Here is a 27606-nt window from a genome sequence, read left to right on the forward strand (position 1 = left end):
GAATAACATGTATTTTCCTGTCATTAAAATTCCAATTAAAAATGAGTTCATGAGAAAAAGCTGGTGAATTTCAAAGAAGATCTATAGTTTAGTTAATCATTTTGGACCAATGTCAACTTCCTGGTTTGGAAACTGCACTATGGTTCTATAATCATTAGGGAGAGGTGGGTGAAAAGAACACAGGGATCCTGTACTATTTTTGGAACTTCTTGGGTGTCTTATATTATTTCAAAATAAGAAGCTTTTAAAGTCTCAATTGCAATTTTTTTTCATCTAATATCTTACTCTTTCATATGACAGAAAGATTTTGTTAATCACTTAAAAATTAATATGAGAGGGGCTCCTGGGTGGCTGAGTCAGTTAAGCATCTGACATTGGCTCAGATCATGATCTCACAGTTTGTGGTTTCCAGTCCTGTGTTGGGCTCTGAACTGACAGCTTGGAGCCTGGGGCCTGCTTCAGACTCTGTGTCTCCTTCTCATTCTCTGTCTCTGCCTGTCCCCTTCTTGTGTTCTCTCTCTTTCTCAAAAATAAATAAATAAACATTTTTTTAAAAAATTAGTATGAGAAATAAATATGTTGTCACATGGAGAGCTTTTTCTCCAGCTATTTTAATTTAGCAATTGCTTACCGGCAACATGGAATCTCAGACAAGTAGTCTGAGCTGTGGAGATTCACCCTGTGTGAATTCAAATATTTGGATAAAAAGGACACCAGTCCCCTAATTGCCCAGATGTTTGCCTTTATGATGACAAACACCTGAGGGCCCACTCTTGACCCAGTAAGCTAGATGGGCCTGCTATCAATCATCCTGCTCTCTGGGCACACTGCTCATCTTGGACTCTGTGTACCTCCAGGTTGTGCATGACAATTACCTCCTGTATGTGTTTGCTCCAGACCGTGAGAGCCGGCAGCGCTGGGTTCTGGCCCTTAAAGAAGGTAATAACTCCCCTATGCAAATCGGTCCCTGAGATCCCTTGATCCTCTAGCAGGCTTGGACTCCGTAGTAAGATCAAGGACAGCTGACGGTCAAATATTTCTCACTTTTGGTGTTGGTGTTGGATCCCAACTTTTCACCCTGGGCCCAAGAGGCAACAATCAGTACCATGTAGGGTCGAACAAATCCAGTCTACCACCTGTTTTTATAAAGCTCCAAGCTAAGGAAGTTTTTTGTATTTTTAAATGGTCGTATGTTAAAGGATTATAGAAGTACCTCCATAATATATCGATTTTGCCTGCTGCTGAACAAAACCTAAAATATTGACCATCTGGCCCTTTAAGAAAAAGTTTGCCAACTCCTGGTCTAGTGGGAATAATAAGAGGATGGGCCCTTGAGTTAGATGACCTGAGTTTGAATCCTGGCTCTGCCACTTACTAGCCATGTGTGCGTAGGCAACTGCCTCAGCTGCTCTATGCTTCAGTTTCCCCATCTATAAAAAAGGAAAGGAGGAGGGAATGATAATAATAGTACCTGCCTCCAGAACTGCTGTGAGTAAAGCCCTCGGAACTAGCCTGGCCCATCGCTGGCACCCCATAAATGTTAGCTAACTTTAAAAGCTTTCAGATCATCAGGAATGGTATTTCTTACGGCTCACCTTGCTGGCAGCATAATTAGAACCAGCACAGCGTTTGGGTATACGTGACATGTGCAGCCAGTCTGCTAAGGTGAAAATCCCAGCTCTGCCAATTATTAGTATGTGACCTTGGGCAAGTTCCCTGACCTTCCAGTGTCTTCATTTCTACATCTACAAATTCTGACTTGTAATAATCAGACACAGGGTTATTGCAAGAAATAAATGAGTTAAGACACGGCAGACACTTAGAATGAAACGCAAAGAAAGAACTCAATTAGTAGTCCTGTTACTTAGCCTGAAGCCCTGGGTTTGCAGGAGAAGTGGGTTCAGATATTAATCTGTCTCTAAGTAGCTATTAGGACTAAGAATAAGCAAGCCATTTGGAATCTTGAGAGCCGTGATGCCTCTATCTGAAAATGAGAATAAAAATACAATTCTTATCTTCTTCCAAGTTTGTTGTCTCAAATAGGATATGAACAGACAAGTGCTGCGTAAGCTGGAGAATATTCTCAAGTCATGAGGCTCAGAATAAACACTGAGTAAAAAGTTATCAAAAGGACCCCAACTATGTTCATTGGCCATTCTCCCTCTGCGTAGGGGTTTACTCACAGGATATTAAAGCTGGAAGGAGCATTTGAGATGGTCTATCGAATTCTCCACTTTTTATATTTCTTTTTTCTTTCAGCAGGAGAACCTCTTTTTTTTTTAATCTTGCCAAAATCTAACTTTAAAGCCACAAATCTAGAAGGGATAAAAGCAAAATTCCTGTGGTTGAAGGGGGGAGAGATGAAGGGGCAGGAATCCCTCCCGCTCAGTCTTCCCATTGCCCCTTGGGCACTTCTGTGGGGCCCACTGATCCAGTCTAAGAATCTCATTGCACCGTGGGGAAAATGAGGCTCAGATGAGGGTGTTGCCCAATCTAGGGACACACAATTAACCCCAGGTCAGACAAGAACCCAGACCTGATGATGACCACATCCAACACATACTCTTCCATAAATGTACATGCTTGGGCAAAAGGCTATTTTTGTGACTATTCCAGGTACTATTCACTCAGGCTCACACATCAGGGTCCAATCTCAAGGAGTTGAGAAGTTGGTTGTCCTTGATAGAATAACCTGAAATAACTCTTCTGCTGGTGCCAATCTCTTTCAGAAACAAGGAACAATAACAGTTTGGTACCCATGTATCATCCTAACTTCTGGATGGATGGGAGGTGGAGGTGCTGTGCTCAGCTGGAGAAGCTCGCAGTGGGCTGTGCCCAGTACGATCCAACCAAGAATGGTAAGAGACTGGGAATTCCCTTTCTTCTTGTAAAATGACCGACCTCTCTAGTAGGAGGAAGTAAAAGCTCTCAGCTTCCCATCATCACGGGTGTCGAGGATTGAATACAAAATTCTGCATCTTCAGAACTGTTGGAGGGAAATCATCCGCCTCTAACACTAGTCTGTTGATCTGTTTCCACTTCAAACCTTATGTCTTTATAGCTCCTTGCTACTAAAAGTGTGGTCCTTGGACCAGTAGTGTCAACATCATCTGGAAGCTAGTTAGAAATGTAAATTCTCTGGCCCCATCCCAGGTGCCAGATCAAAATTTGTGTTTTAACAAGATACCCTGGAGATGTGTGTGCAAAGTTTGGGAAGCACTACTATATAACCCGCAAGTTAGAAAATGTGAATGGCGTGGTCTACTTAAATCTCAAGTTGTAGAGAAAGCCTCAAATGTATAGAATATTATTTATTTGTTACAGTAGCACCACATCACAGACATGCTTAATTATACCAGCTCAACTTTATACACTTGGAGGGGAAGAAAGTAAAATCAAAAGCTGTCTATTGTACTCTGTGGCTTTTCACTGCATCCCCTTCAAATTTGCCGTTTATCTCCATAACCTCAGAAAAGGAGGCCATGGCCTAAATACAAAATGAAAACAAAAGACATTGTTTCTGGTCCTTGGAGGTCCAAGGCTCTGGAACTCACGGTTGGTGTGTAACTCGGTTTTCTCTTCTGTGATGGCTCTGGGACCTGACCTTTCAATGAAGTGTAACTTCACTTGCAAGCACTTTTACACATGATGTGCTCGCATTCCTCACAGTCATCTGGGGTAGATGTGTGAGGTCACAGAAACAGAACGCCTTGAGCAGTTTGGAATGCTCAAGGTCACACAGGGAGAAGTGCTCTGTAAAGGCGTTGTTGAATAGGAATGATGGATTGTGTGAATTGTTTTGCTTCCATTCCCCCCTCTTCTCAACCTCTCTTACCCTAGCCACCTTTTCTCATCTGTCAGTTTCTTTTTTGCACTAAAACCTACTACCTCGGATTGACAACCCAAGGCGGATGTGCTAAATGTAACCCATGGCTGGGTTTTCCGTGGCTTCCTGAGTCACAGCCCCCCTTAGTACCACTTTAAAAACCACCACCTCTCACCCTCCACCTTGGGAGAGAAAGTTTAAAGTTACCAATCCCATGGCCCCAAGGAACAATATATACCTAGTTTTAGAAGTCAGTGATCTTTGGCATTACCCTATGGTCTGTACTCATAAAGAGTATTTCATAAAAAAGAAACAGAAGGGTTTATATGGGTGGAATCCATCATAATAACAAGATGGCTTGGGCTTTCCCCAGTGAGTGAAAGCCATTTCCAGAGCCAGAGATCTGGTCTCCAGATTCCTGCCAGCACTTTGCTGTGGGCTGTTGGATCAGTCACTCAGCCCCCAAGGGCCCTAATGTCCTCATCTCTCAAATGTTAGGGGAAGCTTTAGGGCTCCTAAGATGAAATAATCTCTAAGTCCCTTGTTAATTCTGAAATTCTTTGAATCTGTGTTTCCATTTTTCCATCTTCACCGTGCATTTTGCAGCTGTCCCTCTTCAGGGTACACAGCACTCCCCTCCACTGAGTGGTAGACATATGATTGAGGTGTGAGGAACATCTGAATGATGCACCAAGATGACAGTTGGAGAGAGCTGGTCATGCTGAACTCCTCCCACATGAACTCAGGCCTAACTGCCATACAGTCACTCTGCTAGTGGTCCTGCATTTGTGTTGCGACAATGGGGTTGTGGAAAGCTCTTAGCACATTTGCTGGCACTTTCTTATCTCTCAATAAATGGCAATTGCACCTACTCGTCTTTTTTATTTGTGGACAGAAGAATATGAAGCTGAAATATAGCAGCATGTATGTGTATGTCTGGAAAACAGCAGAGGTGGTTGGGTAAAAAAATGGACCCTGCTATACCCCATTCATTTCTGCAACCAGAACTGGCCCTGATGTCACTACATACCAACTTCACACAGAGGAAGAGGAAAGAAGGGAAGAGCAAGGCTGGAGGAAGAGATACCCTTGCAGAATGTTCAGGGCTGGAAGGAGACCAAGGCCACACAGCTCCTTCCCAGTGGAGCTTGGGTTAGAACATCAGTCTCTTGGTGCCCTGAGTTGAGTGTTGAATAGGAACCATGCTTCCTGTTACGCTTGTTTTCTTCTTCTCAGTTAATCACAAAGCCAAGTCAATACCCGACCCTGCCCGTGCTTAAAGTGTTAGCACAGGGGGTGGGTTCCCATGTCACTGTGTGGGCCTCCTTTACTCGCAATCCTGACAGTTACTGTCCAACTCAGGCAGGGATCAACTTCATGCAATGAGTCAATCTCATGCAGAGATGAGGATCTCACCACCTACTTATGGAGCCTATTCCTGTCTTATCTGTAATTATTAAATAATCCTTGAACTGAGCACAAGCCTATGTGCTGCCTCCCATGCCACACATACTCCCAGATATTTGACCTTGGTCTATTGATTCTAGGCCTGACCTTTTCAGTGCCTCAAAGGAAAAATACTGAAGGACAGAGAGGAAGAGATGAAAGGAAGGCGAGAAGAAAAGAGAGATAAAGAAGATAGGACAAAGGAGAAAAGAAGGCATAGAGGAGAGGTAAAGCGACGGAGACATGGAGACACAAACAGTTAGAGAGAGAGAGAGAGAGAGAGAGAGAGAGAGAGGTGCTGAGTGTGTGTTGTTTGGAGAAGGCAGCAAGAACACATGCTCAGAAGTGTTAATGTAACTAAAAGTAGATTCCAGCCCTCCCAAAAAATAACTCAATGACCCCTCACCTCACCCACCCTCTCCCCAAGCCCACGGCTGCCTCAAGAAGCCAGTGACTCACTGTTACCCTGAGTCACCAATTCCCACTCCGGGGTTGAGCAGGTGGTAGGTGCCTTTGTGGAGGTCTCCTGGCCCACAGAGAAGGACACAAGCCTAATGCCTCTGTAGCAACCTTTGGATTAGGCTTTTCCTGGGAATACTAAATATGAACTTCTAGAAGTTTCTGGAATCTTCTAGAAAATGAAATGGGGAACCAAGAGGCCAAAAGAGATTTAAAAAAAAAAAACTGGCTCTATAAGGCAGGTTTTCGTTTCTCTGTGTCTTATCATCTCCTTCTTTCTTGGCTCTTTTCTTCTGTTGTTCTCCCAAGGGCTGCTTTTCTCTGAAAAGCCCCCTGACTTTTCACCTCCGGTTGGGCACATTCGGTTTCATACTCATTTTCTTTTTATGTTTTTCTCATTTCAGCTTCAAAGAAGCCTCTTCCTCCTACTCCTGAAGACAACAGGGTGAGTGAGGATTTAAGCTCTGGGCATGATGGGCGCCCAGTGCTGCAACTGCCTGAATGCCATGTCCCCTTTGCATTTCCCCCCACCCCCAGATTTCTCATATCCTGGGCAAATACAGCAGGTTGTAGTAATTCAGCCGAAATGAACACCCTGGGTTTCTTGGACCTGTCTCATGGGTCAGTTTATGCGAAAGGACCACTCAGTTACTAAATCCTGAGTTCACTTTATTCACTCAACAAAAATTTATTGTACCAAACTGTGCATCCCCCCACCTGACCACTTTGGGGTACAATAACAGCTATCTATGAAAAATGTGTTCACTCCATACCTTAATTTTGATAATACTTTATATTTTTCTAAGTACTTCCATACTTTTACTATCTATTTCAAAGATATATATCTATATCTATATCTTTATGTGTGTGTGTGAGTGTACTTATATATACAGAGAAGGCCTCCTTCCCTCACTCTCCATTCTAGCCACTTCAGAGGGTTATAGTTTTATTCTCATTTTAAACCTTGGGACATCAAGTCCCAAGGGAGGTTTTGAGGCTTTTCCAAGGCCATTCAGCAACTTAGTAGGTAAGTTACTAGGCAGCAGAGCTTCTGAGATGATGGGCTTTAACTCACATGGTCGTTCTCAAAGTGTGGTTCCTGGACCAGCAGAATCAGCCTCACCTGGGAGCTTATTAGAAATGCACTGTAGATTCTCAGGCCCCACCCCACACCTACTATATTTATAACTCTGGGAGAGGGGCCCAGCCACCTACAATTTAATAAACCTCCAGGTGATTCTGTGGCACACTGAAGTGGGAGAAACACTCCTCTAATCTACTGATTTACAAGACTTAGGTGATACCAAGCCCACTCTAGGGAAGCCAGCTCTGGTTTGCAGATGGTTTTGCCCATAGTCCCACCTATGGGGTGGAGGTAGGATCTAGGCCCAGAGTACTATTGTCCATTATTATTATAAGCAGGTTTCTTACCACATGAATGTCTAACGGGACATTCAAAAGTTTTACAGTATATGGGATACTGCAGAGATTTTTGCATTCTTGGCCCTCTGCCACTAAATGTTAGCAGCACTCCTAAACCTTTGTGACATTCAAATCGCCCCCAAAGCTGTCCAAGATGCCTCCTATAGAAACGTACCACCATGGTTTTTGAACCCTGCTCTGACCTTTCTTTTCATAGTGATTGATCAATCATTTGGTCCTATAATGGGATGAATACCGTGCCATATCCCTCCTTTATCTTCAGGTGCCCTTCAATTTAACTCCTTCCTCCATTAGCTTTTCAGGTGAAAGCCTCAGTCCCAATGATTCTTATCTTCAGTACTGCAATACACCACCTCGTGAGCTCCACAGATATTGAGATTTCAAATCCTAATCTGGGCTCAGCTGGGGTGACATACAACATCACCATGACAAGCTTTTCTTTCTAAATCTCCACGATTTTTATACCATCAAAGGCTTCGATGTGAAAATAGAAACTTTGGCTTCCCAATGCCAAATCTCATCCTAGCCAGTAACCTCAATCTCTTCCATATTTACTGTCTCTCAAGACCTGCCAACCTGTAGCAAGTGTGCCCATCCTGAACTCTCACAACTGTTTGCTTTATAGTCTCTTCTTCACATCTTCACTATGTCGTCTTTTAAAAGGTACTGAGAAGTAGAGACTTAGGCAAGAGAGCCCCTAAATGGAAGAAGGGAGCCCATGTGCTATAGTAGAGAGAGCCTTAAGACTAATTCATGTGGTAACCTGGCCATATCCATTTCTTCATGTGGGCTTCAGTTTCTGCATTCTTAACAAAAGAATGGATTGAGTGATCTCTCAGAGGCATTTCAGCTCTGATAGTCTATGATCCTCCGGATCTGGACAAACCCACAAATCAAATCAGAAAGGCATGGACTGAATAACCTAGTGTTCACTGCATCACTTTCACCAAGAATATGATGCTTCCGGCAGAGAGTCTGCAACGTGCAACCAGCAGACTTGTGTGAAAAGCATGTGACTGCTTGGAATTCACTGTGGTCAGAATTCACCACACAGAATGAGAGGGCAATGAATTCCAGGTACTGAGTGCCTTTGTGTCACATTCAGCACCATAACCCTAACTCATAAAAGAAAGCCAACTAGAGAAGGCAGGTGGTTTCAGCGAATACCCAGTGGATTATAGGAATTCATGTGTTGACCTGGCCTAGATCCAGGAGCAAGTTACCATTTCAGGACTTATTGACCTGGTTCCACAATTGACCTCCTTTCTATGTCATCACTCAATTTTGTTTTCTCCTACCTTCAGCGATCACTCCAGGAACCTGAAGAAACCCTTGTCATTGCCTTGTATGACTACCAAACGAACGACCCACAGGAACTTACGTTACAACGCAATGAGGAATACTACCTGCTGGACAGTTCCGAGATTCACTGGTGGAGAGTGCAGGACAGGAATGGGTAAGGCATCTTTGTGGTTGTTGTCCCAGTGCTTGGGGTGAGGTGGGGATACAGAAAACACTGGGACAATTTGTCCTGCTTCTGTCAGCAGGCCTGCTGCACTGAGTTAGGAGAGGAAAGCAGAGGTAGAAGGAAGGGGAAGGAAGAAGTGGTTGAGAGAGGTTTTTCTACTTCTCAGAAGTGCCAGAGACAGTCACTTGCTATGCTCCCTTATTAAGCACCCCCAGCCCCCAAGCCCATCTAAAAATTCCCCGGGTTTTTTCACTGACATCCACAGAGTAGGAGATTGGCAGCTTGTTCCACATGGAAGCACTATTGTTCTTGAGTGTTCAGATGAGACTGAAGGTACATCCCATTGTGAAGTGTCTGTTTTCGGTGAAAAGAAAAGGCGTATAGAGATGGTACAGATTGGTGGTTATATTAAAAGGCATCAGGAAGAAGATACTAAAGAGTTAGCTACACCAACTGTCTCAACTAGCCATATAAATGATCCATGGAGAAAGTTAAGTTGTGCAAAGACCAAATGCCCACTATGAGACTTTTGAAGGGAAAAAAAACTTATGAGCTCTTCTCTGATCTGAAATACAACAAAATTGCTGTTTTAACCTTCAGAATGCTCTGAGATGTACATGACTTAGATACTAGTGCTTAGTTTTAAGGCATCAGATCCATGCTGCTTTATGAAGGCTTTAGGTTTTCCTTTTAATATGTCAGAGGTACTTACCCAAGCCCTGGAATATTCTCCAGACTATGATTTCAATGATTGCACAAATCCAATACAAAAGTGTACCATAATTTAGCAAATTCCCTTGTTAGGCACTCAGATTGTTTCCAATATTTTGCAAATATTAACTACCCTGCAATGAACATCATTGCATATTAATATCAGGGGTTTATATATTTTTAAAGTACGAAGTTATTACTGACAAAAAATATAGAAAAAGAAAAAGAAAACACTCCATCACTGCAATATTTGGATGGCCTAGATTTATGTTTTATTTTTTTAAATAAAAGTAGAGAGAAATATAGATGAAAAATAAGCCACCCCTCCATTTGTCCCCATGTCAATTCCAAAAGTAACACTATCAACAGTTTCTTGTATATCCCAGACAAAAAAGTTATACATACACAAATGCATCCTTTTTTCATTTGCACTAAGGTGATTGATTCTGCTCTTCACCTTGCTTTTAACCTTCAGTAATATATCTTGGAGATCGTTTCATTTCAGCAGATAGAAATCTACCCTATTTTTAAAATAATCGCATGGTTTTGGAAGGTATGCTTATATGGTAAGTACTTGAATAATCTGAAATGGTGGGACATCTAGTTTCTGGGCATTTGTTTTCTTTGTTATATTTTTTTAAGTTTATTTATTTTTGAGAGAGAGAGAGAGAAACAAAGAAAGAGAGAGGGAGAGAAAGAGAGAATCAGAAGCAGGCTCCATGCTGACCGCGCGGAGCCTGATGTGGGACTCGATCCCACCACTGTGAGATCATGACCTGAGCCAAAACCAAGAGTTGGATGCTCAACCGACTGAGCCACCCAGGTGCCCATCTTTGTTTGTTATCTTAAACAAGTCCTCAGTGAAGAACTCGTATTGCTCATACTCATGTTTCTGGGCAATATTTTGAAAAAAAAAATGCAAATATACGTATTTTTTGAAAATATATTTTTCTTTTGAAAAAATATGTATTTCATATTTCTAATTATGGAACTGTTGACTCAGAGTAGGTCTCAATTTTGATAGATAATTCCCTCAGAAAGGTTGCCCCACTTACATTGCCACTACCCACCAATAGGGTGTGGGAGTGTCAACACTAGGTATCGCTAACCTTAAAAAAAAAAAAAAAAAAAAAAAAAAAAGCTAATCTGATGAGTTCAAAAAGAGGCACACAAATATCTTTAGGGTTAAGGCTTTACTGTTTACATGCACCAAAACTTTCTTTGTCAAAGCACCTTCTCTTTAAGTATCCTTTTTGATGCCACTGCAGGGGGAGTGAGGAAGGGGTGTAAAATATAGTTAGCTCAAGAACTGCGATGTGCCCTGGGAGACAGTGTTGCTTGCTAGCTGGGAAGAGACCCCAAAGCACTTCATGTGGAACCTCCCTCTCTAGCTGACTTGTGTAGGCAAGTGAGGCCCGGCCACAACACCTTCTCTTTGCCTATTATAAGGAGGCTCATATCAGAAACAGGTTTAAGACAGTCCGTTTCTACAGACACTAGAGGAATTTACTCAGAAATTCACTCCCTCAATCAACTGGCATTTATTTAGCACACCTGATGTGCCAGGAAATCTCTTCTCCTAGGTTGCATTTCCCCAAATGACAGCTTACCCTTTGCTCAGTGGCCTTTGGAAATGCTCAGCTCTGCACTTCAAAGGCCATCAAAGAGGACACCCTAGAGTCTAACTGGTGTTTTGGGAATTTCCCCAGTGTGCTTTGTAATAGTGCAGTATAGTGGAAAGTACGCAAGATCGGGAGACAGAAGACTTGGACCTCAGCATCAGCTGGTCTTGCTGTATGTCTTTGGAAAAGGCGCTTAACCTCTGCGGATCCATTTCCTTCTGTGTAAAATGCAGACGATAATGTCAGCTCTGTCTATCTCACATTGTTGAGGAAATTAATGAGATGATAAACGCGAAAGCTGCTTTGCAAATTCTACATCCACATCCACGTGAAGAGAATTATCATTTGGGATACTATTAGCACATAATATTATGTGGCTGGCATATTAGAACACAGTTATTCTATTTCAGAGTAAAAATGGTATTTGACCTATTCATATAATTGTAAACATATGGTGTGGCAAAACCAGACATAATTAAGAGGGATTTGAAAAGATAGATAGAAGAGAAATAGCAAATTTTAGAATGACTTGAATTCCATCAATTGGCCCAGACTGCCTTGAGCACCACATTAAGGATGATTCTGAAGCTGGATGTTCAATTCTCCGAAGGAAGCATGCCATGATTGACTAGCAGTGTCAGCCATGGGCACAAGATATGAGATAATCATCCCATATTTGACATCCCTGTTCTTGATATCTTCACTCCCCAAAACGATTCTGTGAAATAGATTACACATTCCCCAGTAAACATAATCACTAAATTGAAAAATGCCTTTGTTATACAAAAATTAAAATACTTTATGAAGTAAAGAGCAAGAAACTCTTAGGCATCTTTTTATAGACTGTCAGACTCTAGAGGAATTTTATGTGCAATCTAGGTCCCTCATTTTACACTTAGAGAGCCAGAGGCCCAGAGAGTGGAAGAAACATTGTTTTCACCTTGTAGCATTAAATGCAATAATATATGTGAAATTATTTTGAAAAATACAAAGTTATGCACAGATGTAAAGTATTTTGAGGTGCCGATTGGTCTCTTTATCCACCATGTCTTTGTTTATGCACAAATATGTATTCCTGCTCAAAAGAAAGTCCCACCTCCAAATCCAGCGTGACTTTATTCTTTTTTCTCGTGTTTTACCATTTGTGTCTGAAGGAGTTGAATTAACAAAAAAAACATTAGGGAGTCCTTGAATTAAAAGCTTATGATGCTGAGTGGCAGTATCTTTTGGGACCTGTGGTTGGAAAATGATTTTTTATATTTTAATTATTTTGGTTTCCTGACTATATAAAATTGAAGCACTAAAGTGGAAAAAATACTGATTATCACACCCCCCCCCAAAAAAAAACTGTTTCCTTAGAGAAAATAGAGACCTTTTTCCATCAGAGGAAATTTCACAATGAGGAGAGCAACAAACATCTTTTTAAGTAAAATAGCCACTTTTTATTTACTATTGTTCAGGGGAGCCTGTGTGGCTCAGTCCATGAAGCATCTGACTTTGGCTTAGGTCATGATTTTGAGGTTTGTGAGTTCGAGTCCCACATCAGTCTCTGTGCTGACAGCTCAGAGCCTGGAGCTTGCTTCATATTCTGTGTCTCCCTCTCTCTCTCTGCCTCTCTCCTGCTCATGCTCTCTCTCTCTCCTTCAAAAATAAACATAAAAAATTTTTATTTATTATGATTCATATTTTAATGGTGAAATTTATTGCCTTTAACAGATAGCAAATTGTTGGTTTTTTTAGCCATTCTTTTATTCTAAAACTTTAAATTGTCTTATGAATGCCAAATAATGCAAGAATCCCCTACCTTAAAAGACTTTTAGTGGATTGAATAACCTATAAAATGGAGAAGTGAAAATTAGTCCTATAATGGTCTAAACACTAATTTCCCTCTTAACAGGCATGAAGGATATGTACCAAGCAGTTATCTGGTGGAAAAGTCTCCAAATAGCCTGGAAACCTATGAGTAAGATATTTTATTTGTTTTCTAAAAACATGGTACTAAAGTCCTCCTTAGATTAGGAGTAAATTACTAGTTGATTGTAAAAGTACCAGGATTTTTTTCCTTCTTGTACTTTGATCCCTAAATACACAGTAGAGGAACACTCTAAATAGGAGAAGGGGAAGATATATGCACTCACCTCCCCTTTTATCAAAGAGATGATTCTAAGATACCTATGAAGATTGTGGTGAAAGGAAAAGATTCTTCCAGGAATCTTGGTCTTACTTAAGGAGAAAAAAAATACTATGAAGACTGGATCAAATACAAACTTACTTAAAACATGCTCTAAGACAATACTTCCAATACCAAAATAACAGACAAATGGGTATTAAATATCTGCTTAGCTTGTATTGTTTATTTCAAGCCATTGTTTATAGAAGGGTTCACATGAATATAATTTTAACAGAACTACTTGACATTTAATAAAACCCAATTGTAGTGGATACCACGTATGTATATTCCCTTGCTCAGCTGCTGAAAGGCCCAGAAGCAACAGCACTACAGCAACATTGTGTTCACAGATCCTCCTTTCTAAATAACATTGCCCACTAAAATGGAGTTCTTGGAAAAATGGCTGGGGATTCAGAGTTGATGCAGGGAAAGAACAGGATGAACTTGGAACACCTTGCACCCAAAAGTAAAGAATTATTGCCCCCCCCAAATATTTTAATCGTGTGGATGTGTCAAGTGGGCACAGAAGTCAGCTTAAAATTGTTCCTTCTGCACAAATCTGAGACGATTTGAGTATCAAAATAAATAATGACAGTAATAGATTATAATCCATCGATAAAATAAGAATAACAAATAGCTTGATAAGTAAATAAATAAACAAATAAATAAATAGAATGCCAGCTAATGAATGTTCAAGGTAAGATCACGTTTAAAAATCACCATTTGTAACTCAAAGTATCAACTAATTCAGGCAAGAATCATCAATGAATATCACAACTAGGGAGGCGAAAGTTTGATATTTAAATAGTTTCAAAGTATGTTCTCACAAATCACTCATCAGCAATAAAGTGGGAATAGCTGGTAGGCCCTCATTTTAACCAAGTGATCAAAGTTCACATCAACAACAGGGCAAACAGACATCCCGGGTCTCCTGATGTGACGCACTGAGAAGGACACAACATCACTTCTGTGATATTCCCACCCAAACATGCCTAATTTGAATTTCATCACGAAGAAATAAGAGACAACTCCAAATTGCAAGATATTCTACAAAATAACTGGCCTGTGCTCTTCAAAAATGTTAATATCATAAAAGACACAAAAGGCTGAGAAATTGGTTCATATTGAAGGAGCTTAAGGAGATGAGTACTGACTAATGCACTAGTAATCCTGGATTGGATCTTGAGTAATTAAAAAAAAAATGATAGAGACAAAATGTATCATTGGAACATCCAGTGAGATTTGAATAGAGTCTAAAATGAGGTAACAGTAGTGTGCCAATGTTAAATTTCCTGATTTAGGCAATTGTACTATGTTCATATACACATATATTCCACATCTTAGAAATAAATACATACTGAAGTCTTTGTAAAGTTTATTCTCAAGTGGCTCAGAAAAAAATATATATCTATTCACAGGGAATGGTAAAGCAAATATGGAAAATGTCAATATTAGTTCATCTGGGTCAAGTGTATAGGGAGTTCTTTTATAGTATTTTTATAGCTTTTCTATACATTTGAAATCATGTAAAAATAAAAAAAAATGTTGAAGTCCTCACTAAATGTATGATACCAGGGTTGAAGAACATTAGCTAATGAAGACTTCTATTAACACATTTGGGCTCTTATTAGTTCGTATGTGGTCAAGTTATGTGTTGCTGAAATTCTAATAGACTCTGCAATGAAGAGCGATCATTTTCTGAAGAGTCTCTCAACCTGAGACTGGTTTTGATCAAGTATGTGTTAGTAGCCCCTCTCTCAGCCAACAGAAGAGTCATCAGTTCCAAGAACACTTGAGCTGCAATGAAGCATATATGAAATATGCCTAAATAAAATTCTTTCAATTTTTTTATAGTCAATGCCTTTAGGACAAAATAGGTATTCATTTCAAATGATCACTGGGCTGGGAAGTTTTGTTTGTTTTTTGCTTTTAATCAAAATCTCATCCTTTATGATAGAGGGGGCAAACTCAAAATTCCAACAGAGTATAAAGCAATAGGGAATGGTGGAACCCAGGGGAAATAAAAAGGTGTATTCCTCCTCCTGAAGGTATTTTAAGTCATTAAAAAAAAAACAACACTATACTATACAAACAAAACAGTCTGTGAGCCCTATTTATTCTACATACTATCAGTTTGCATTTTCAGATTATGGAATTGCAGCTAGGGAATAAAATGACTCCCAAACATCCAGTCATTTAGAAGTATATATCTGTGTATATTTAAAATACCCAGTATGAGGGTGTTGTATGGAAACCAATTTGACAATAAATTTCATATTAGAAAATAAATAAATAAATAAATATTCTGTCTTCCTGAAAAAAAAGTTCAAATGATCTCAAAAAAATAAAAATAAATAAAAATAAAATACCCAGTATGATAATTTTTTATCCTTGCACTTAATATTGTCTACTTTCAGGGGATATCTGCATAAGAACTCAAAAATGTACCATCTGGGAACATAATCATGGGCTGTGAAATCCATTGATTGGCTTCAGGTTTCCTGCCCTGACTTGAGGGCATGACCTTGGGCAAGTTTCCCCACCAGGCTGGATCTCAGATCCCTTTTTCTTAAAATGAAGGGTCAGACAGATGAAGGAGGCACTCTTGCTGCCCTTCCCTCCCGGTGCCTGAACTCAGGGTAGAAATCCCTTTTAGATAGTGACACACTTACATACTGAGCTCAGGTGCACATCTTTAGGCAGCTGTGATGAACTGATCAGAGCTTGCACATGAGATGAAGCCTATTTGCCATCCCTCAACTAGTTAAGTTACAAGAGCTGATGTATAAAATCAGCTGATGTATAAAATACCATTCTGTTGTATGATATTCAAAAGCTCAAGTAGGGAACCCTGGGTGTCTCAGTGGGTTAAGCATCCCACTCTTCATTTCAGCTCAGGTCATGATCTCACAGTCATGAGATGGAACCTTGTGTCAAGCCCCACATCAAGCCCCACATCCATGCTGGGCATGGACCCTGCTCGAGATTCTCTCTCTCCCTCTTTCTCTGCCCCTCCCCCGTTTGCTCACATGCACATGTGCACACATGTGCTCTCTCTCACTTACTGTATTTTATTTTATTTTTTTTAAACTTTTTTTTTTAACGTTTATTTATGAGACCGAGAGAGACAGAGCATGAACAGGAGAGGGTCAGAGAGAGGGAGACACAGAATCTGAAACAGGCTCCAGGCTCTGAGCTGTCAGCACAGAGCCCGACGCGGGGCTCGAACTCACGGACCACGAGATCATGACCTGAGCCGAAGTTGGCTGCTTAACCAACTGAGCCACCCAGGAGCCCCTCACTTACTGTATTTAAAAAAAAAAAGGCTCAGATGGGTCCACTAATTCCCATATTCTGACTACTTTTTATGTTTTAAATTTTTTAAATGTCTATTTATTTATTTTGAGAGAGAGAGAGAGAGCAGAGGAGGAGGGGAGAGAGAGGGAGAGAGAAAATACCAAGCAGGCTCCATGCTATCGGCACAGAGTCCAATGTAGGGTTAGATCTCACAAATGGTGAGATCATGACCTGAGCTGAAATCACCAACTGAGCCACTCAGGTGCCCCTGTGGCTACTTTCTAGTAGACAAGAAGTTTGGTGAGTAGTGTTCCTTCCCATCTAAAAGTTCTCTCCTCTGAAATTTATACTATTCAAAATTGATTGTTAACTGATGACCATTCTATTTCCTCTTATCTCATAAATGGCCAGAGAGGCCAGGATGTGACTCAAGTATTAACAGCAAAATTCAAAAACTTCATCCCTAAAAATCGTTCATATTCTTTTTACCACTTTTCAGTTTTTTTCACCAGACTCCAAAATTATACAAGTAATTACTTTGCAGAAGATTTTGAAAATAGGTCTAAAAGAGGAAAATATTACAATTATTTTACAAGGCTAAACTTTCAAATTTGTACTCAATTGTTATAGTTGTCCTAGCATCATCCTACTTATAACCATCCACTAACTTATGAAATAGAGAAGATAAAGTTTTTATAAAACTTTCTTATGGAAAATTTCCAACATGCATAAAAATAGAATAATATAATGGACCTCCATTATACCCAAAACCCAGCTTCAAAAATTATCTCTATTTTACCAATTCTAATTCATTTGTTCCCTTCCAGTTAAACATTTTATTACCCAGATATGGTGCATACCTTTGTTTTTAAGTTTGAATGCAGTAGTACAAATAGAAAATGACCAAATCATTTTCTAGAATTAATTATCTTTTACAAGCAAATAATTTTTAAACATTTAAGTGTCATTGACATATGACTTTTTCCTGCTTTCAGGTGGTACAATAAGAGTATCAGCCGAGACAAAGCTGAAAAACTTCTTTTGGACACAGTAAGTCTCCTTGATCTGCCTTTGACTTAAAATAAAATGAATTGTGCTTTTTTTTTCAGCCATACTATAGTTTATGCCAATGTAGTAAGTTGATATATTAGATTAACAGTGATTTTCATGTTCAGTGAAAATATTCTGGGGATTTATAGAAACTAGCATACAACAGGATAAGAAACCTATGGAGGGTCTCATGTCTTGGTATTGACATGCAACTGTCATGACAAATATAGTGGCCTTTCTGTCTGTGATGGGGAGCCATGGGGCTAGTTTTCCTTGCCTGCTTCTCTGGCGAGGTCAGGGGTGGCAGTGACTTACATGCTACTTGGTTGGGCTGTAGCCCAGGAGAAATACATCACTTCTTTTAATTTATTTTTATGCATCAGTTCTTAAGAGCCATGCAGTGTGGATAGCAGGACTGATCTTGCCCAAGGATGTCAGAATCAAGGGAGCAAGAGATGAGAAGAGAGAAAGCATGGTGTGGTGGGAAAAGTAAATGTCCTAATCGCTGTTCTGTCACCAACACAGTCTATGGCTTTGGGAATGTTTCTTCCTCCTGGGTCTTAGCTTCTCAATGAGTACAAAACAAGAGTTGGACTAAATCAGCAATGACTTAGCCAGGATTCATACTGTTACCCTTTGCTCCTGATCTTATGTAACACTGTTGATCACAGTCCATGGCTTTGAGATCCTTCTCAACACAGTGCTCTAGGCAGCTGCCATCAGTTGATTGGCACTCAAGGTGAACCCTCTCTTCCTGGACCAGGAGGTTATTTGTTACTCTGTGCCAGTGCTTCTCAAATACCTGTGTTGATGGATCACTTTTTGCGGTTGTTTTTCAATTTCCAATTTGTCACAGGCTTACATCGTGTAAAATAAATAAAAATGAACTACTAGAAAAAAATAAAGAAGCAAGGACACAAAACCTGCAAGTTTAATTTTTTATTAGTCTTTGATTTATTAGACAAAAAATTAGTCTGAGTGCTGTAAAAAATGTCTAACCGCTTTCTCTCAATTTCCCTTTCTGTCTGGTGGTGGGGCAGCAAATATCTGCCAACTGGCACCCAACTGCAGACCACACTTTGAGTAGCACTTAAAACTGCACATTTATAGCTCTTTCAGAGAAACCAAATGTATGGAAGTATTGAGAAAAAAAGTCTTCCACAGAGCAATCAATTAATTTACCAGCATATATGCCTAAAGCAGTGGTTCTCGGGCCTGTCTGCACATTAGAATCACATGGGAAACATTTTTTTTAAATACCAATGCCCAAGCCCCACACCAGATGGATTAAATCAGAATATCTAGTTGGTAGGATCTAAGCATTAATAATTCAGAGAAAAATCTCTCCAAAAGAGTCTAATATTCAGACATTAATGACCCGTGCCCAACACTAGTCTTACCGATGAGACCAGCAAACTGTAGGTATGTGTTGTTGGAAGCATTAGTCTCCCTGTGCCAAAATGTCAACCCTATCCCTGCCATTGTACCTTATTTTCTAGTTTGTGTTTGAAGGTTTTCCTATCTGTAAGAAATTTAAATTAAACTGCAAATCTCTCCTGCACGGGATGAAGGTGGGGTGACCAACTCATCCTGGTTGGTCCTGGGACCGTCCCAGTTTTAAAACTGAGAGTCCTGTGCCCAGAAATCCCAGCCTCCCCTCAGTCCTGGACAAACTGGGACAGCTGGTTACCCAAACTGGCAGCCACTATTTGCCCAGTTAGTGATGAGACTTAGAGAAGGAGACCTGGGAAGGTGCCAGGAAGGGAATGAAAGTCTGTGATGGGAAGGTGGAGGGTTAATAAATATTGTTAAAGATTAGTTTAAAGGCATGCAGTTTATTATTGGCATGCAATTTACTTTTGTAGAAGGGGAAACTGGTGACAGATTGATTCATTCCATCAAAGGCAAAAATAGAATTTCTGTAAGAGGAAAAGGGGAGGGGAGAAGGAAAAACCCATCGTCATACTGGGGAGCAGTGAACTTCATCTTCTTCGGGTAAGTTGCCGATTAGCAAGCTGCTAGCAAAGAGGACAAGGTGAGATGTTCTGCTCTTGGGCAGCTTGCTCTCATCAAAGAGAGCAAGTTCAGTTGTTTACGGATTTCTCAAAAGACTGTGTGCTTACCAGTGAGGGACACAACAGACAGCCTGCACTATGTCATCTGTCTCCGTTAGCAGCCCTCTCAGCTTCGGCGTGTGTGCACCATTTCCTTCATTAGGATATCTGGCTATAAACTCAAGTACCTTACCATTTTGCTGAGCACAGGACTAAGCACTTAGGGGTGTTTGAGATAGGATCTTTGACCTCGACAAGCTTTAGGCTGTACTGAAAAAGAAGACAAACTGAAGAGTCAGAGGACAATCCAAGATAAACTATGAGCATGAGGCAGGCTGGCAGTGGCCTCAGAGTTCAGAGACGACTCTGAAGAGTCAGATCTCATGGGGGGAAAGAGGAATTGATCTGAGTCATTACTGGACCCTGCTTTCTCCTTGGTTCCACATCAACTCTGCACTTCATGATTTCCTGTGGTCCCCAGTAGACCACGCATTAGAACCACTGGGAAACTTAAAAATCCAGAATCCCAGGCCCCCACCCAGACCTACAGAATCAGAATCACCAGAGTCAGTTCCTGGGAATCCGTATTGTTTTCTAGCCAAACTTATGATGCGTATGCAGCGGGCTCAGCTCCTACTTCAGCCAAGCTATGTTATTGGATAACATAGCAAAACCTGACCGATAAGAACTAATTGAAAGGATTGCAAAATTAATTAAAAACCTGAATTATATGGAGTTTAAAAAAGTGCAGTTTTGTTATTTTCAATCACACATTGGTTAATGAAGTGTTACCCATGGAGCCCTTGAAACAGCCCACATTTAATGACAAGCTGAAGAGGTTTCCTGTTCGACAGCAGTTCCTTGGAGACACTTAAATACATTTTGCTTTCTGGGGCAGTTGAAACATTCCTGCGTGCTAATATTCTGAACTACTTTACCAAATCCTCTTTGCCTTCTTAGGTAATATAAGGGCAAACATCAGTGGGTCCCTGTATTGTCGGCTGCTTGAAACAATAGCAGAATTGTTTCGTGGGTGTGTTTAGTATCTCTGTTATCTGAACACGTGTAGGACCCTTAAGAGATGGATTGATAGATTTTTATCAACTAGAGCTCCTAATGTACTGCCCCATCCACAGTTATCCACTAGAATAGAAAGGCTTTATCTTGTTCCCACTGCACCTAGAAACCCAAACTGTATTTATGACAAAGTAGTTACTCCACAAATATGTGTTGAATAAATAAATACATTAAATGCTTAAAAAAATGTTTTTAAATTAACAACTATGCTTAAAGAGAAACTGGCTGATCAAGAGCATCACTGGGGGTTCTTTATAGAAATACAGATTCCAAACTCTAGGTCTCACCAACCAGAACCTCTGGAGGTGGCACCCAGGTGATTCTGGAAGTTACCCAAGTTTAGGAACTACAGAAAAGCATTTCCTACACCATCCTATCCATTCATCAGATAACACCTCCTCTAAGAAGCTTCTCATGCTTTCCATCTCCCTGGCCATGGAACATGGTTGTCTGTCCTTTGAACCTTTCTGGTGCAATATCATTACTTCTCCAGTGGCACTGTTCTTACTCTCTCTTGGGCCTCAGCAGTTTACCTTCTGTCTTAACCCATTTAGTTAGAGAGTAAATTCCTCGCAAGCAGGGATTTCATGGCTTACAGCATCTCACACGTGTGTTGGAGGAATTAATACCTCCAACAGACAGAATACCATAGCATATGACAACAATGGCTAATGATAGCCCTAATAGTCATTGTTCTGGTATATTCCACGAATGGCTCTATACACTTTAATTCTCCCAACAACCTTACAAAGGGAATCTTACAGATGAGGAAACTGAAGCTTATACATTTAAACAGGAAACAGCTGGAATTCACAGAATTATAGACTGGTAGAGTAAGAATTCCCTTTGAAGAACATCTGTGTTACAAAAGAGTAAACTGAGGCCACGTTCAGAGTGTGAATCAGCGGCATAGTTCTGGACTAGAGGAGGGGTGCGTCTTCACACATATACATGCACACACACACACACACACACAGTTAACAAGAGAATATATGAGCTAAGTTCTATTCTCCCATCCCATAATTCCCATCCATATATTTCACCATCTCCATGGCTTTTTCCCCTATTGTTGCCTCTTTGAAAATTAGTAAAAGGTAAACTGAAACCTTAAAAATGTCCCAAGGGAACAAGGGCCCCTCTTCTGGCTAAACTGTACAAGTCAGTGCCCCCTTTGCATGATGGTGATATGAACAAAGACCCTTTACAGTGTTCTTAGTGGTTGTGACTTCCTTTGAGCCCTTTGCAGGAAGTAAGTGGTAAGGCACATGCTGGATGCCTCATTTTCCTCAGAACTCTAGACTGCCTCAGCCCCAGATGAGAGTTTCCTGTCGCCCTCACTGAATGCCACCTAGAGCAAGTATGATGGGGGAAGAGCTCTGAACCTCCCCTGCTTAGCCGAGCTGCCTGCAAACATTACCTCCCCTTTTTCTCACGTCTATGGATTACTCTTGTTCACAGCTGGGCCCCACTCTGATTAGTTTTGTTTTGTTTTAAAAAAAATAATGGCTTCTTTGGGAGAATAAGAACAACAACAAAACATTACTAATTAAATAGAAGAGATGTTCACGTTCCCCTCTTCACAGACATTTGATAAATGTCTGGGGGTTTTTTGGTCTCTTTCTTCCCCTTTTAGAATAAGATATGCAGATAAAATCTTCCTCTGCTGAAGTTTTGTTCCTTCCTGCCTTGAGTTTAACCCATCCCATTCTAATGAGGCAAGAGCAAAAGCTTCATTATTTGATAAAAGGGGAAATCTCTGAAGATAAGCTATGCTACATGTAATGCATGGACGAATATCACAAACATGATATTGATCAAAAGAAGCCAGACACAGGTGCACCATTCACAGTAGCCGTAAGGTGGACACAGCCCAAATGTCCATCTATTGATGAACAGGTAAACAAAATGTGATACATCCGTACGATGGAATATTATTCAGCCATAAAAAGGAATGGAGGACTGATACATGCTACAACTTGGATAAATCTTGGAAAACAACATGCTACCTGTGAGGATCCAGGCACAAAAGACCACATATTATATTATTTCATTTACATGAAAGGCCTAGAGCAGGCAAATCTATGGAAACAGAAAGCATATTAGTGTGGCCAGGGTGCAAATAGAAGTATATTTTGAGAGTAATGAAAATGTTCTAAAATTGGATTGTAGTGATGGTGACACAACTCTGTAAATTTACTAAATATCATTGGATTGTACACTTGAAACGGGAGAATGTCATGGTATGTAAATTATGCCTCAAAAGCTAGTTTTATTTATTTATTTATTTATTTATTTGTTTATAAAAGATCTTTTATTTATTTTATCTTATTTTTTATTTTAGAGAGAGAGAGAGAGAGAGCAGGAGAGAGAGGCTGAGGGAAAGAGAGAGAATCTTAAGCAGGCTACACACTCAGTTTTACTACTGTTTAAAGATAGAGACTACTCATCAGGATATTACAAATAGGAGCTACAGGTTCAGCTAAGTCAGTGGAGCCCAAACCTGCAAGTCGGTAAGAATTGCACAGCAGGGGCCTTTGGGTGGCTCAGTCATGTAAATGTCTGACTCTTGATTTTAGCTCAAGTCATGATCTCCTGGTTCATGGGATCGATCCCTGCATCAGGCTTGGTGCTGACAGTGTGGAGCCTGCCTGGGATTCTCTCACTCCCTCTCTCTGCCCTTCCCACCCTCCTTCAAAATAAATAAACCTTTTTTTTTTTTTTTTTTTTTTTTTTTTTTTTTTTTTTTTTTTTTTAGAAACACAAGGCAAGCTTCTAAAAAGTTCACAAACCAGGTTGCCAGTCCTGGTAATTCAAAGGTCATACGCATGGGGTGAAGCACGGTTAGGTGTTTGTTGTTTTGTTTTGTCTTGTTCTGTGCTTCAGATTCTTCAGGTGATTGTGATAATCAACAAAGTTTGGGACACAGAAGTATAGGGAGTGAGGCCAGATCAGTAGTTCTCAACCGGGGTGATTTTGTCCCCCAGGGACAACTTGGCAGTGTCTGACATCCAGTTGATAGAAGCCAGGGATGTTGCTAAACATCCTACAATGCTGAGATTCTAGGGTTCAAACAGTTAGCATGGCCATCTGTGTGTATTGCTTTCACAGTGTGTAGACAATCCACTTTGGGGATGGAGGGGATTTGGGGATGGAGGGACTTGCATCGTTCTAAATCGTACATACTGTGCTCCATATGCTACCAGTCTATGTGGCTCACACATGAGGCTCATGTGTTTCTCTGGCCTTCACTTGTGGCCCTCCCTATGTTGAAGTTAAGTAACTCATAGTAATAGCTTTTGCAAATATTACCAGCACGCATTTACAGCTGGGCAGGAACACAGCATTAAACGTGATGTACTCAAAACAGAGTTCAGATTGTAATGTTTCCACCAGGAACGAATAAATTGGCATATCCATTTGCTTGTGCTTGATTCATTAGCACCGGTAAAACTGTCAAGGGGAGTGAAGAGCACAGTCTTGGGGCTTTTCCTTCTCTCTACTTCCCTCATGCAACCAGGAACTTCATGTTTTTTTCTCCTTTGCCCTGCAGCAAAATCAGCACTCTAGAAAGGGCCTGATAAATACGTTCCCATGAAAAAACTGACAAAGCTTCCAGGTCAGAAAGCTTTGTGCCCTTGGAGGGGAATGGAGAAGTGGTTTCTAACATTTGTTGCGCAGAGGTACCCTGGAGCAGCAGAATGAGCATGGCCTTTGCTCACATGCCATGTGCAAGGTTCAAATCCCAGGTCTACCGCGTACTAGTTGCGTATGGTGGGAAAGTCACGGAAACTCTGTGGCACTCAGTGTCCTCATCAGTAAATTGAGGATGTGACGTCTAGACTGCAGTGTTGTGGTGAGGGTTGGACAATATCTGTAATGAGCCTGGTACATGGTGAGCTCCAAAAGGGCAGCCTTGCATTTATCTGTCTTCATGCACTGCTTATGTCATCACCAGAAGTCTCTGATCCATGGTAGGACCTTAAGAAACACCTGTTGCTTGAGCAGGTGAAATGCTAGCCATTATTGCTGAAATTCTGCTCTGTGCAAAGCTGGCCTATAGTATTTTCTCCTTTCACAGACAAGAAAGTAGAGCTGGACGCAGGAGCCGGGTTTCCTGGGATCACTAACCTTCTGTATTTTCTAACCATTCCAGGCCAAAGAAGGAGCCTTCATGGTACGAGATTCCAGGACTCCAGGAACTTACACCGTGTCTGTTTTCACTAAAGCCGCTGTAAGGTACGGTGCTAACTCAGCTCAGCAAAGTGGGGAGAGATAGTCCTGAGGTGGGTGAGCAATAGGCCACACACAGCACCGTCAGACAGGGCGAGAGCTAGAGGGGTGGCTCAAAACAGTGTGCTTTTGCTGATCCCTCTGAGAAAATCAAGGCCAGGGAGATTAAGGACATCGCTGAAGTCATTTTCCTGGAGAGTGACAGAGCTGGGTCCAGACACCACTGTCTCTCCTAAATTAGCATCCCTGCGTGCAGAGCTCTAAAGAAATAAAATACTTGACTCTGCATTTGATGCGTTTATCATTTAACCCACAGCTAACAAAGAAGATACTTTCAGCCAAAAGCGAGAAGATACGTATTTAGTTCTGGCTCTGCTAACAAAGTTACCTAACATTTACTGAGTCCTTACCATGTGTCTGAACCCTACAGACTGTTTCTGATCCTAATCAGCTCTGAAGGCAGGTATTACTTTGCTCCTTTCCATCGAAGACCGAGGCTCAGACAGCTGATGGTGCCTCTCTGAGACAATGGAGCTCAAGTGGCCATGTTCCAGCCAGCTGACTGCAAGACCCTCATGCTGTCTGTCCCGCTCCATACCTCTGTTTCCTCCTCTGTAAAAAAATATCTAAGAGCCAATCCAGGTCTCAAATTCTATTGTAATTAAAAAATAAGTAACAACAAAGCAGTTTGGCAATAAGCAAAGTCCAGTAAGAATTAATGTCTGCCATCCTTCTGAGAGGGTAAAAAACAAAGCTCATACGAAGCTGATACCAGTAGACATTTTGTGTCTACACATTGTTTCTTAATAATCACTGCATTTATGCTTCTTTTGTTTAAGTGAGAACAACCCCTGTATCAAGCATTATCACATCAAGGAAACTAATGATAACCCCAAGCGATATTATGTGGCTGAAAAGTATGTGTTTGATTCCATCCCTCTCCTCATCAATTACCACCAGCACAATGGAGGAGGTAAGTTCTAAAGGACAAGGCCGGGGCGGGGGTGGTGGGGGGGGGGGCACTCACTGGGGAACTTGGGAAAAAAATGACAAATTCCCAGCCGGGTTTCTTCATCGCAGGCAAACTGACCATAAATAATAACTAAATCTACAAATAGAAAAGAATGCCGAATATTTGATCATATTGCATGTTTTCCACTAGCAAATTCTGTGGTTAGACTCATGGGATTTCACCACCTGCCCATCTGTTTTTATGACTCTTGTTGGAGGGAGTGTGATATCAGTGATTGGGCGTTGGGATTTGTTTTCCAGAATAAAAATAGCTTTTGCACTGGGTTATTTTTTTTTTCCTGGTGGTTTAATTTGAACAGTTGCTATAGTAAAGCTCTAACTGCCACCTTTCACTTTTTAATCAACCCAGGTCTGGTCACTCGACTCCGGTATCCAGTTTGTTCCTGGAGGCAGAAAGCCCCAGTCACAGCAGGACTGAGATATGGTGAGCAGTGCATTCAGAACGGTCATATCACATCCCTAAAGGTCTGGGGCAAATTCTGAATGGGCTTTCCATGTACGTAATTCTTCCCCAGACTTAAAAATGACCATTTGGGGCGCCTGGGTGGCTCAGTCAGTTGAGCGGCCAACTTTGGCTCACGTCATGATCTCACAGTTTGTGAGTTCAAGCCCTGCAGAGGGCTCTCTGCTGACAGCTCAGAGCCTAGAGCCTGCTTCAGATTCTGTGTCTCCTTCTCCTCTCTCTGCTCCTCCCCTGCTCATGCTCTCTGTCCCTCTCTCTTGAAAACAAATAAAACATTTTTTTAAAATGACCATTAAAACAGGTATACCATATATCTGGAGACAGTGTACACAAAGGAATATTTGCAAAATGTGTAAGAGAGATGTATATATGAGCACATTTATCCAGGCCAAATCAATGTCCATTGGTTTTGCTGAAGAGTTCATCATTAAAGTGTTTATTAAGCATCTACTTTGTACAGAGAACTCTACTATTAGAGTGCTATTAGAAAAAAATAATAGGAAATAATGCCTTAGGACCACGTTCCCACCTGTCTTCTAGAACTTCTGTATCATCTAGTTTGCTGGGTACGGTCCATTGCAAGGGCTGGAAGATGGAAGCATTCAGAAGTGTTTGTCTTCATAACATGGTAATAATTTTTTTCGATGCCATTAGGAAAGGCTTGCATCTCCAGTGCCATAAGCCCTATTATTCCTTCTTGCCCTTTGGAACTGCTTCTGTCCCTTTTGATTATCTACCTGGAATCTAAAGGTATTTGAGTTTGCATCCCCTGGTCTAAACTGGCTGGTCAAGGAGAAGACTGGAGTGATTTTTATTTTGTATCTCCTAGATGGGAGGTTCTCAAACTTCAGTATGCATCTAAGCCACCTGGGATGCTTATTATGAATGTTGGCTCTGGGGCGCCTGGGTGGTGCAGTCGGTTAAGCGTCCGACTTCAGCCAGGTCACGATCTCGCGGTCTGTGAGTTCAAGCCCCGCGTCAGGCTCTGGGCTGATGGCTCGGAGCCTGGAGCCTGTTTCCGATTCTGTGTCTCCCTCTCTCTCTGCCCCTCCCCCGTTCATGCTCTGTCTCTCTCTGTCCCAAAAATAAATAAAAAACGTTGAAAAAAAATTAAAAAAAAAAAAAAAAGAATGTTGGCTCCTGGACCCTACCCAACACTTACCAAAACACAATCTCTGATAATGGAGTCCTGGAGTCTGCATTTTAAACAAATGCTCTAGTTGATTTTGACACACATGGTTAGAGGGTAATACTTTGA

General features: G+C 41.0%; 1 protein-coding gene across 1 annotated transcript in view; it reads left to right on the forward strand.

Annotated features, from left to right (window-relative positions):
* ITK (IL2 inducible T cell kinase) overlaps window positions 1-27606 on the forward strand; it is a 60878-nt gene that overhangs the window by 21281 nt on the left and 11991 nt on the right. The window contains exons 3-11 of the mRNA XM_058721423.1: window positions 858-939; window positions 2730-2858; window positions 6136-6176; window positions 8479-8630; window positions 12873-12938; window positions 17438-17492; window positions 24777-24859; window positions 25693-25826; window positions 26235-26309. Of these exons, the coding sequence (XP_058577406.1) occupies window positions 858-939; window positions 2730-2858; window positions 6136-6176; window positions 8479-8630; window positions 12873-12938; window positions 17438-17492; window positions 24777-24859; window positions 25693-25826; window positions 26235-26309 (817 nt within the window). The remainder of the gene's footprint in view (window positions 1-857; window positions 940-2729; window positions 2859-6135; window positions 6177-8478; window positions 8631-12872; window positions 12939-17437; window positions 17493-24776; window positions 24860-25692; window positions 25827-26234; window positions 26310-27606) is intronic.

Source organism: Neofelis nebulosa, chromosome 1, assembly GCF_028018385.1.
Source record: "Neofelis nebulosa isolate mNeoNeb1 chromosome 1, mNeoNeb1.pri, whole genome shotgun sequence".
Classification (NCBI taxonomy): domain Eukaryota; kingdom Metazoa; phylum Chordata; class Mammalia; order Carnivora; family Felidae; genus Neofelis; species Neofelis nebulosa.